Raw genomic sequence first — 13,312 nt, 5'->3', positions numbered from 1 at the left:
AGTAGCAGTAACCACCTCTCTTAAACAGTTCACTTGTAAGAACTATTGAAGAGAGTGGTTTTCCATGGCCATTAGTCCTTCTTGGTTTTGAACTTGTAGACAAAGATAGTAAAATTGCCACAGAAAGATTTCCTGTGTCTGTAATCCCCCTGCTATACATATGGAAGTCCCACAAAATGAAAACTACATTTTTATCAACAAAAAAAGCTGACAAAGAAATTTGAACGATCCTCTACGGATTAAAGCTTCTTGAAAACTGAAATTTATAGAAATACCCAAAATGTATGCCATTTTACAGATCATATCCATAGATATTTGGAAGAAACGTTTTTCTTGATGATCGTAATACAAATCTCCACCATGCACAGGACATAAAGACAAAGGCCAGCAGCACCATGAGCAGAGAACAGGGCATTTCCTTCCCTGAGACCATCACTGAGTCCATAGCAAAATACTCTTTCCTAACAGCTTCACTCTGGGTGTTGACTAAGAGAAGGAGAAAGGTAAACCTACTAGCATGCCAGGCCTGGGCACAGGGACTAATTTTAATAAATCAGAATAGAACATAAAAATGTCAACTTAATCAAGCATTTAAATTTTATTAATCAAGCCTAATTTTTATGAGTGCAAATAATCACCGAAGCTGGACAAATTTGTTCTCAATTGCATCAGAAACATAATTTTAATATTTAATGGACTGATGAATTTAAATGGAGAATTATCTTTATGAAACATGCTCCTCATAATTTGCCATTAAATGAGAAATTTTTTAAAAATCAACATAAATCTTACATAAAGGTTATTTGACTAAATGTTGGAACTATAAATATTATAAATACATTATGCACTAATTTAGCAATCACACAGTACACTACGTAAAGCTGAAATGATAAGGGGACCAGGCAAGCTTTTCCTAGAATATAGAGCTCTTGTGTTATATTGTGGGAAGCTCATGATAAAATGGATACAGAGGTTTTGTGTGAGGTTTCCTGAACATCCTTTTCATGCAGGCTTTTGTGCTACAATTCACCATTCACCACACACATTCTTTCCAGTTCCAATGTAGGTCTAAACCCACATAGGCTGTCTTTTGGGAGGTGATTATTCTTTACAAAAAAGGTAAAAAATATTTTATCATTATTATTTATAGAAAAGAAATACAAGGAAAAAACTGAAGTTTTCTATGATTTTTTGACATTCAAAATCTGCTCCATTTTTAAAGTTAAACTTTCTGACATAATGTTCTCAGGCCTCAAAATATTCTAGGCACAAGGGAAAAAAAAGAAGAAGAAAAATCAAATTAGCATCAGAATATTTTTCTCTTCACATGTCCACCTATTCTTCTCACCCCCTCTACTACTCCCAATTACATTGCTTAAAATAGGCAGTAGCAGTGAATTTTTGTAAAAAGTACATCAAACCTAACAGAGCAATATGGTTCAAAAGTTTGCTCATATTAATCTCCAAGATTAGTGTTTTTTTTGTTTTCAAATTCTATTCTTTAAAAGTACCTAATCTTCCCGAAGTGTACCATTTACCTTTATTATATCTGCTAAACTATACATTTACCTGAAAAGAACTTCTTGCCTATTACAACTCTAATGCTCCCAAACATATCTGATGGGGTTAGAGTGAAGAACATTTCTGAGAAGACTGGAAAAGACTGGAGATCATAGCAGCTCCCTCCTGCTGCTTTGCAGAAAATTTTTTAAATAGGTAACTTGGACTCTTTATTAGACACTTAAAAAAGATTCCTAAGGTTGTTTTTAAAACCTGAGACATTTAAAATTGTGCCCTTTTTTGTTACAAATTTGTGCTTCTGCAATGGAAACTTGGTTTTACAGAGAGAGGCTAAAGCATATAATTTTCTTTTTTATTTGAAATCTGTTTATTATTAATGAACAAAAATGTTTTGCTTTGAAAATATTCAATTTTATAAAATAGATTAGTGGTAAGTCTAGTTATCTTTCGATTTCATTTGCAAAGCACATTAAACAATTCAATTTTTTGGCCTTTTGTATAATTTTTAACCCGAAAAATAATATTGCTTCAAGAAAGCATTAGTTTTTAAAAAGCACATTGCAAGTTAATAGTTGACCTATTTTTTCCCTGCTCAATCAAATTAGCATGCAATATTGTAAAGATGCCAAGATTAGAATTTTCCCTACAAGCGAAAATACAATACATTGTGAAGCCTTTAGATGGAGACATAGTTCAAATAAACACTAGAATTCTGTTCACAGTGCTTTGTTTAAGTATAAAAATGAACATTTAAGAATACTGAGAAGGAAATATGAAAAGAAATTCATTTAAGATGCTTATACTGATTATAGAATTTATATTGTATTTAGCCTTTCTTAATGGAAGGGTTTTTCTGCATATTAAGCTGACAAAGACTAAAAGGTTACATACTCTTGGCCAGTAAAGTAAATTTACTGTCCTTGCACCTTACAGCAAAGCATATTATACTGCAAATAAGAATGCTGTTGTTGATGATGCAGAATTCAGGCCGTATGTAATCAGTGGCATGCATCAAAAGTCATCTGGTAGCCACATTAAAGCCACGTTTCCTATTAAGAATCAGACTAAATTATAACATGGCACTTCCCAGAATGAGCCAAGGAAACGCATTCTGCGAGAAGAAATAATTGTATTTGAGTGTCTCTGTAAAAATCCGGAAGTCTTTTAGCAGTAAGTAATAATGCTTTTCTTTTTAGTCTGCCTTCTTTTGTATTGCAATATATTCAGCTTCACTGGCAAGCCTATCACACTAATTATTATTACATCTAGTGGTTCAGTTATCTTGATGACTACTGTAGCTGAAATACTCCAAGGTCAAATTCTTAATAGCGTGAATCAGACTAAGCAGCCATCATACATGCAGTTGCTTTTGAGATAGACTAAACAGTGTATTCCAGGCCTGTTTATGGGTTTTATTATTCTTTCAGATGTGGAGTAAATTATACGTACAGGTTAATTGCGCCATTCATTTTGCAAAAGTTCCTTCTCAAAAATCTTGAGAGGTGCAGGTGTCCTGTGGTGAAAATCACAGCACAGGCGCACCTATGATGATCTTATTGACCACAAAAGTCTTCAGCCCAACCTCCAGTGCTTTTAAGTGATCCAAAATAATCTGAGTGGTTGGTTATATGCATCTTCTCAATTCATAGACTTTCAATAATTTCATATGATACTTGCACATGTAATACATCCATTGGCACACAAATGCCTGTTCTGCTTGGTTTATGTACACACAAAATGGTATAAATGAACTCCAGACCATGTGGAAGCAAACTGCTCTACCCAAATTCCTCCATATCTCTAGAGTGGAAATAAGCATTTAGTTTGTAATGTATCCAAATATAAGCATCTGTACACATTTGGATGTTCTATGAATATAAAATTAAATATGAAACTTCTTTCTTTTGTGACAGTTTTCTTTCTTTAATTTTTTAACATTGCAGTTGCACATCTGGACAGCAGTGATTTCTTCTTTAATTTAAATGTGTTGCTTTTTTACAGACCGTTTTGAGTAAAGCAATTTGAATTGTGCAACTGTTCATTCTGAACATAGAAAAACATCCATTTAATTCAAAGATTATTTCTGAGGGAAAAAGTAAACATATAAAAGAAACTGGTTTGTGTCAGCGCTGGCTTTCCAGGGTTTTTGGCTTTGTGGTACTCAATACTTATCTTACAAAGGTAACATAACCAAGATTTTTCCCTTTTTGTTTTAAGACATATAAATAAGTGGAAGACTTTAGCCCTGGGAAAATCATAATACAAAGTGTTTTAAGAATTATTTATGGAACTTTTAACCCCCTTTTGTCATTTTAGCTTTCAAACATGCACCCTAAATTAGTATTAAAAAGCGGGACTCAGTATCCACTGTCCTGTGATGATTTTAATAGTGAAGTTTACCCGAATCTACTTTTCCTCATCCTTTGACTGTTTCGGTCTGCCTTTTCTGCATCCTGTTGGTCCCCTCCCTTATACATCTTTGTCTAGTGCAGTAATTCTAAACATATTGTCATATTTTTGTTCAGATTACCAGAATCATTTTTAACATTTTCAGCCAAATAAAATTTTATTTCCTTGCAAATCATAAAGCATTTAGTTGTGTCAAATTATAATTAAAAGTCATAATTTTAATAGACCTCCTATACAACTGTATAAAACATACAGATTCTTCAGATGCAGTTTTGCTCCATTTTGATAATGGATTTTTAAAATATACAGCTACATATTCTATTGTATATGTTAATGACGAATGTTCAGCAAATGTGGACTATGAAAGAAGAAATATTATGCTTCTAAAAATAGTGTTATCTGCTTATTCTTTGGCTGTAATGTAGCTGGAACGCTGCATTTGGGGCTGTCTACGTGTGTTTTTTAAAATGTCATCTTTATTAGTATTACATTCAAGGAGTAGTACCAAGAATCAGTTTCTTTCAAGACCTTCCTCCAGTGTGTGGCATATAAGTCTGTGACGGGCGACATTACAGAAGGTCATGTCACTTTTAACTGCTTGCATTACATCTTTCTGATTTCCCTAGTGCCCTTCTTTTGTTTGATTAATACTACTTGCTTTCAAGCAAGGTATCAGAAAGCATAATTTGGAAAAAGAATTCTAGGGCCAATCTGAGATATTCTCCCTTACAAAAAGAGGAAAAAAACCCCAACTTTATAAAAATGTATCTTTTCTAACACATGCATTTTTGTCGCTCTTCATTTTTTTTTTCCTCAAGGAAATCCTACAGATGTGTTGTTATTATATTATTGCTGACAAATGTTTGGGCAACTGGACTTTGTATACTTGAAAACAAAACTATGTAGCCCTTATTTGGTTTTATTTGAAGAGGAAAGAGCTGGAATTTGAGACTGGGACTCCCTTATTTTATTTGTTTCCTTAGTTAAGTGTTAAACTCCAGCAGTCTTTCTAAATAGCAGGTGTTACTTGAGTTCTCTGGGAAAGGTTGCAATTTTGTGCAATCCTTAAATGCACTTCAGTGATATATACAGTTTGTTTTTAAAAGCTCAGTTTGCAGTTTCTGTATTCATTGCATTTGTCCAGGGCTTATGTCTTAGAGCACAGCCCAGCTTCTGAGACACTGTTGCCTTTAAAGCCATCCATTTCATTGGACCCTTAAAGCCTGAAAATTAGTTGCGAAACCATTATCATTTTAATTGGGAATCTTTATCCACCACTCTACCTGTGCCCCTTTATATGTTCCTTAGTGTCAGGGAAACAACCAGAATTGTGTATGTCATTCAGAACCCTGAATATTTTGCCCAGGAAAAAAAATATATATATATCATTTAATTTCCAAAAATTAATGTTTAAATATTATTAAATTGATGTTATTTCTACTTTTATTAGTAGCTCACATTTTTTAGTACTTCGGTACAGGAACTGTGCTGAACACTTTAAACACATTGTCTCATTGGACCCCTAATCAACACTGTGGGGAAGGTGGTATTATCATCTCCATTTTCCAAGGCACCTTAAGCTTCATCTGAGCAAACTGTAACAGTGGGATACATTCTGAAGCAGCTTAAAGGCATCACTAGGAAACCATCTGTATTATAAATCCTCACTTGTAGATGTTTATGTTGTAGCGTTAAAAAGTCACTGGAGGAGGGGAAAAGCCCTCACTCGGGTGCTACAACACAACACAAAGGCCTCTCGCTAACACAACACTTTTCTGCCAAATGTAAAAGCAAATAGTTGTGTTTGGGTGATTCTGGCTGCGCATTTGTGGGGCAGTTGTGCGTAGCCAATTACCCACTTGTGCAGGGTGGGAACAGTTTGGGTTTTGCAAATGAAGAGCCTGATTCTGTAGACCTTTGGAGTCCTTCTTGAACATAAGATCTGCAACTGATTTGTGAAATGCATAAATTAACTTCTTGGTTTTTTTATGGTTCAATAATATTTTGAATCTTTGAAAATTAACTTAAAGATAGTGGAGATCTCCAAATCTTAAAGTAACGGTTAAATATCCATGCTTTCTATTGCCAGGCACAGTTTGAATATTTGATTCATTAATCTGCATCATTGAGTAGGAGGTATGTCTTTGCAGGTGAGCTAGTTGAGTTCTGTGAGATAAATGATAGGCCCTCTACCAAAATGCATGTTCAAAGATATGAAGCATAGATGAGGTTTTCTTCTGTTCGGTCTATCAACAAATATTTCTTGAATACTTTTTATGAACTGCTAGGCACAATCTGAAACCATTCTGCCTTCCTTGCACTGTAGTACGATGGTAAGTACTGAAGAGGAGAGATACATAATACATTCTTAACAATAACCACCTAAAATATTGTTTGATTTTTATGTATAAGAATAAAAGTATAATATTCATTTCATTTTCCATATTTGGTATATGAGTCTACATGAGTAATTTTAGGAAAAAATTACTTAATCTAATATATATCAAATAATCATATTGTATACCTGGAATAAATATAATTTTTATTTTTTAAAAATAGATAATGACAACCTTAAAATATTACTTAATATAAATCTAAAATTTATAACACCATTTCATAAGAGGTACAAAAGTATGATCATTAAAAAAATCATGTGAGAGGTCAAACGTTTTTTTGTTTTGCTTTTCCTTTTTTTTTTTTTTTTTTTTGGTTTTAGAACTGGGCAGGGTTTCAGAGCTGGCTGTGCTATCCCGCAGTCTGGGTCTGAGTTCTAGTTTAGCTACTTGCTGTGTTAGGTGAATTCTTTTGATGCAACACAATGTACTGAAATATTGTGACTGCCTCTCCTATTTCAACCTCCATCACAAAGGTCCCAGTTTGGAATAGTCTGGCATGCAGCACCCCAGTTATACATTGTCACTATTGTTGTCTATATATTTATGATATGCATGCTTCAAATTTTCGGGAAGTTAAAAGTCAACATGAAAGGCTATCTGACAGCCCCCATTTAAATTCTATTGGATTATAAGCCTCTTGTGGGCTGACATGACTATAGATTAAGTATTTGTGTGTTATTCATCTTTCTATTCCCACAGTCCCTAGTACCGTGTGCCTTGGTCAAGGGCATTTGTAATAAATGCTTATGGAGTATCTGAGTATAGTTAGAATGTCAAGAGTCCTTTCTTGCTGAGGCTGAACTACTTTATATGTCCCCAAAATCAGTGTAAACTCTAACCCGATAAAGGAAACAGAACATTGTGCTACTCTGATTCTTTTGAAATGCTGAGTATCCAAATGAAAGACCACCAGATTCTACCACTTAATAGAAGATTTAAAGGATGACATTAAATTAAGAACAATTTCCCAGTTTGTCAGATACTTTTAGTTATATATCAGCTCGTGAGAACTAGAAGTTTGTGTTTGGGTTCTTCTTTTAAATCCGTTAATGCTTTTAGAAACTTTGAGAAACATTATTAGGATAACTGAGCGTCCTGACATATTATCTCAGTTTATGTAACTCTTTGTTTAGTAAGTCTTAGATACTGAAGTTTTCATTCATAGCATATTCCTGTCTCTATCCTAAAGCCACGTGAAAGAAGAGCTAGCTATCTCTGTCTTCTAAAGTTAGGAGCTTTGGGAGAAAGGTTTAAAAATATTTGATAACCATGATTCTGTCGAGTTTATTCAGAGATAAAGATACTGGATAAAAAAATAGAAGCACCACAAGAAATTATATCAAATGGAGTAAACACAGTTATAAGTTAGCACTTACCTGAATAAGAGCTCCCCCCAGAGTTTTTAAATTTTTGGATTCCATGGAGTGTGTGTGTATAAAAACATGATAAAACACCTGAAATGGGGTGAGGTCTCATTTGTAATGCCTGTAGTTATATATTGATCCAGGCAAGGGGAAATTATTTGGCAAATCCAAAATGACTATACCATTCTGCTGAAGTAGGTTAACCAGGAGCCATTGAAAAATACATGCGTACATATCTATCTACGTGGGTTCTATATACATAATATACACATTTGATTATTGAATACATCTTTTCTTTCAGTAGTAATGTTCATTCTCATAACATAATCCATGTGTAAAATCACAGAGAATTAAAATTAGAGTTTCAGGTAATCCACAAAATGAACAAGTCATTCAGAGATGGTCAAGAGTTGACACTATATGTCAGAATTAAAATTGGAGCCCAGAAAGATATTGTTAGCATTATGCCGTAGCTCACCAGCATGAATCCACGAACAGGCATAGATTTTTATCTTAGGGTTTGGTGACAAGTGAATTAGAAATAGCAGAGCTCTTTTCTGCTATCTAGCTCCAAATTTAAAGTGCCTAATTAATATAGACAGTGGAGTAGGTAAAAAAAGAAATCTCCTGATTTAAAGCATCCTTCAAATGAGTGTTAGTTTACCTTATGCATATTTCCAATTCTTTAAATTGTCACAGAACATTTCACACAAATAGGGTTCCCCTGACTGGGATTCAGGTCCCTGGCGTTCATCAATTAAAGGCATAGCATTTTCCTAATCCCTGTCTCTAGATCAGATATTCCCTCTCAGTGCGTCCGTTTCAAATGTTAATAAAGTTTTCACTTCTAAAAGGTTCAAAATGACAGAACAAAATTCTCTCCTTTAAGAGCATGAAAACGACTTCTGTTTCTGTCTGCAGGTAGTGGAGGACATGCTAGAGGACGAGGAAGAAGAAGATGACAAAGATGACAAGGTAATTATCTTTCCCAGCACTTGGGTACCTGGGGATGGGGAAATGTAGACATGACACTGTTTTCACAGACAGTTAAAAAGGAGTTGAAGTGTTTGAGTCCAGAAAATTGGACAGTGCTGTTTATCATCCTAACAATGCCACTGCATGTTGCAAAGAGGGAGAGAGGGCTATAAATCGTCTTCGCTTTTGTCCAGAGCTGGGTCAAATATTTTTCTGCCAGGAACAAAAAAAAATAATTCAGCTTGTCTGGAACTTGATAGCTCTCACGAAGATAACGACAGTGACAACTGTTTTTGAAGGGCAAAAATTTGTCCTATCTTGAGTATTACAAATCAGGCTATACTTGGGGGGAAGAGAGGAGTGAAGAAAAATAGCAGCCTGCATGTGTCAAACATGGATATTGTCATCTGTAATTTTCCAAGAATTGCTCAGCAAAAGAACACGTGTGCGGAGGGCTCCAGAGGGCATTTAAATAATCCCAGTGCTCACTGCCCTGGCTTAGACTTGGAATGGCCCGTGGCTCCTTGGTCAGGAAAGTCTGTTCAGAGAGGCTCGTGTTTCGATTGCTGGTTGGCTTGGGGTTGGTGGCCACAGTAAATAACAGCTAGTTTCTGGGACTGCTTGGATTGGTTGTCCCCTGGGGAGAGTGGACAACTGGAAGGAGGAATCAGAATGGCCTTGCACCACTGCAGCAGTGGCTGAGGTCGGAAGGACAGCTTTCTATGGCAAGGAGGCTAGTGATGCTGGTTTATCATCATCTTTGGGCACTTCTAGATCTAAAATCCAAAAAGTCTTAGGGTACGATAGAGGGGGGGAGTGACTGAGGGGGGAGTGAAAATATCATTCATTATTTCCACATTGTTCAGCCTATAAAACCGGATTTTGACCTTCATGGAATCTATCTGACTTCTGCTATAGTAAAGCACTGAAATTTTTTAAAGAAAGGAGAAAAACAGTGTATCTTAATTTATGCCCTTGACCTTTGATTCCAGTAGAGATGTACACTTATATCCCAGTATAAGAATTTGAGTGCTGGAAGCAAGCATTGGAAATGTCAAAACAATTCACAGTGATTAGTTAACTTCCCAAATGATTTTTTTCCTGACATATTCAATGCTGGAAGGAAAACGGAAACATACACGCACACACACTTTCTCCCTTCTACTGCTATTTCAAACATTTTTAAATTCATAGAGTTTTTATGTGAGATTTTTCTTCTGGACATCATTTAGTCATTAGCAACATCATGAAACATAAAGTAACAAAATCTCCTTTCTGCAAAAACACATATGTGCTTGTTTTTAATGTTGAATAACATGAGCATACACTTCTGGCAATAAATGATATGATTTATTGTTAAGGTCAGTTGTAGAGCTGTAGAGAGCTTGTATTTTAAACTCAACATGCCAGCTCTGAATCATCATTTCTCTACTGATAAACGCTGAGCTGCCATCCATTTATGGCCACTTTCCCTTGCTTGTTGCTGCTTTATTATTAAAGCCACCTTAAAGGTCCATTCTGGTAGCAGGCGTTTCCCGAGAAATGTTAATAAGTGGAAACCCTTGGTGAAGTCTAGTACTTCAGTGCCCCTGCTTGAAGTCAACCTAGATTTTTTTTAGCCAGTTTGTTGATATTCTATACCACTAATCTCCCTTTTTGGTCATCTTTTAATAGAGAGGGTGTTAGGAGTGGCACATTGTTAAACGTTAGCACAACCTGGTTAACCAGTTCACCAAAACATAGATGTCATGCCAGGGTGGAAACAACCCCAGATCTCTGGAGTGGCATCTGTTGTTATCCAGTGTTTGGTTGTCTGAGATCGACACCCTGGTTCTAATGTACTTTCAGGTCTCGTTACCAAAGTTGATTGAAAGCGAGCGCTTAAATGACTGTGTGAATTTAACTGTATTCTTCTGTACAGGATGCCAACAAACAGTGTGTTTTCCATATGAAAGGATTGTGAGCTGATTTTCATAAATCCAGCCCTTTATTTGAGTGATATATAAGAAGGTTTTGCTTTTCTTCACTCATAACGCAATTGATAGTATAAAAATCATATCTGAACAAAAATAAAATTTCAAATGTAATAATTTACAATAGACTTTTAGGGACTTGCATCATAGAGGGAAGAATCTTAGAGTGGAAAGCTTATATTCTGGAAATACAAAGTTTTTAATATAAGAAATGAAAACATGAAAGGATCCTTCAAGTTTCTATTTACCAGTTTCCGTCTCTCGACTGGCTCTCGCAGTGGTAAATCTAAGTCTTGGCTATCAGATGTGTCTGAGTGGGAGAAGGGTAATTTCCTACTTTAAAAAATTCATTGGTTCCTCTATTTAAAGTTTGTGTATAGAGTCATGCGTAATGGAGTTTCATGAGAAAACAAGTGTGTTTTTTGCCATACGAGCAGGTACTGACCCCTAGCTCTCATTATTTCTCTGTTTTCTCATATGGTATAATAGTGGGGTCAGGTCAGTGGGTCCTCTTATAGGATAAAAGTAAAAAAGATTAATAAATGTGCCAAAGCCTCACTTTAATTGAACCTGAAGCATATGTTGTAAGTATGTAAAATACGTCCCAGATGTTTCACCAGGGCTAGTGTCTTGGCTTTCCCTGATTACCACAAGGCAGCTATTAGTCCTGTAACCTTTGGACTTGGGGGTAAATGGGGTATTACGTGGCACAGAATGAGAGCACCTGTTTTCCATTCAGCAAAGACCCCTGGCAGGCTTTGCCTAAGCCCATTCATATGTTTTCACTTAGCAGATTGTTGGGCGATTATGAAAAGTGTCTTTCTTTAGAGCCAGCATTGATATTAGTCACTCACAATGAAAGGACAAGTCATTGGCTACTTGACAAGGTCCGTGTGAGCAGAAACTGAAGTTGTTCACTTCTTTTGAGCTTGGAGTGTTTTCCCTCAACATAATTACATAGATGGCATGTATAGACACAGGTATAAGAAGTTGAAGCAAAGATGATAATTACTTAACAGAATAGTTTTGTAATAGCTTTTCTTTAGTACTGACTTTAGCACCTGGGAAGACTTTGGTTAAAGTTGGTAAAAACAAAGTCATGATTTACCTGGATTCCCAGATCTTGAAGTTTTTCCACATTATGGACTATGAGTATTTTTTCGTAAGTTCTTCCTTTTTACTAAAACAGCTAATTATTAATCAGGTGAGGGTTTGTGATGCTCAGACTTATCTTTTATTCTAAGAATCCATTGTCCACATTTGCTTAAATCTAAAATTAGGCGGCTTCTCTCTTAATCCAATTCCATGGTTTTCACAAAGGCAGAGAATATGGGTCTTAGTTATAAATCATTGACTTGTTAATATTTTCACTTATATCTGCATTATGTAGTAGCTCTAGGTTAAGCTGTGCTGGAGATGAAATTTTTCTTGAATTAAATGTTAGAAAGACATCATATTGCATTCTCATTTGCCTTTGTTGTAAAGCATTCTTTCAGCCATCAACCACAAAGTCACAGTTTGATCTGACTTTTTTACCTGACAACAAATTCTGCCTTTGTGGTTAATACAATATCTTTATAAATAAGGCTTAGATAAATTACCTACGTGGAACTATCAACAAACCATATAATAGTGTTTTTCACCATGTTACATATAATAATACAGTGGTCAATCTGCATAATCTGGACATCTAATTAATGAAGATTAGCTTTTGTTTTGTAGCTTTAAAAGTTTAGGCATGCTTCCCATGTTGTGTCCTACCCTTATAATAGGATCCAGCTGCAGTATCAGGAAGCAGAAGATAGAATGCAGGTTTTCCTCAGGAAAAACATGGATCCAAATGCATGGCATTCTAGTAATGTTTATCGAAAAAGATATTAAAATGTTCAGACATTTATGCTTACATTGCTTCTCTTTTTCCTTCAGCCATTATGTCAAGCTTACTGTGTTTCAAGATAAGTAGCTACAATGAATGAAATATATCTCAGTTACGTCAGAACACAGATTATTTGCCTTACTTCTCAAGATCTGTATTTTCTGGTTTGATCCTCCAGCCCTAAACATGTATATAATATACCCAAGATGCATACATCTCTGCATCTCAAATTAACTGTGAGGGGCGGAAGAAAGAGATAACTCTAATAAGTAAATGGTATGAGAGGAGCTTTTAATCTGACAAAACAGTATTTTCTAGTTATAGTCAATGAAATAACTGCATGGTGGGGAAATGGATTAAAGCTTTGGAGAAAGGCAGGAAAGGAGGAGACAAAAAAAAAAATCCTAACTTATCTTTAAGTGGAATACCATTGTATTAGCTTATTAGTATTTTATTTTTTATTTATTATTTTATTATTATTTATTTTATTTTTATTTATTATTTATTTTAAAATTTTGTGGTTAGTATTTATTAGTAGTATTATTGGTGTCATTGCTGCATAACAAATTATCACAAACTTAGAGGCTTTTCTAATTTTAAAATATTTATTTGAAAAAAAATATTTATTTGCTAGGACTAGTAATAGTTCATTATAAAATATTAAAATAGGATTTCTTTTTTTCATATTTTAATTTTATTGGAGTATAGTTGATTTTCAATGTTGTGTTAGTTTCAGGTGGACAGCAAAGTGATTCAGTTATACATATACATATAGTCATTCTTTTTTAGATTCTTTTC

General features: G+C 34.9%; 1 protein-coding gene across 20 annotated transcripts in view; it reads left to right on the top strand.

Annotated features, from left to right (window-relative positions):
- Positions 1 to 13,312, top strand: part of MCTP1 (multiple C2 and transmembrane domain containing 1) — a 534,125-nt gene that overhangs the window by 448,427 nt on the left and 72,386 nt on the right. For all 20 annotated transcript variants that reach the window (XR_012330780.1, XR_012330776.1, XM_073802311.1 and 17 more), the window contains one exon: positions 8,612 to 8,665. Coding sequence is in view for 18 of the 20 variants with exons in the window: in XM_073802311.1 (XP_073658412.1) it covers positions 8,612 to 8,665 (54 nt within the window). In the remaining 2 variants the exon portion in view is untranslated. The remainder of the gene's footprint in view (positions 1 to 8,611; positions 8,666 to 13,312) is intronic.

The sequence above is a fragment of the Tursiops truncatus genome, chromosome 3 (genome assembly GCF_011762595.2).
Source record: "Tursiops truncatus isolate mTurTru1 chromosome 3, mTurTru1.mat.Y, whole genome shotgun sequence".
Lineage (NCBI taxonomy): Eukaryota > Metazoa > Chordata > Mammalia > Artiodactyla > Delphinidae > Tursiops > Tursiops truncatus.
The sequence above is the reverse complement of the archived record's forward strand: the minus strand, read 5'-3'. Positions and strand labels throughout refer to the sequence as shown.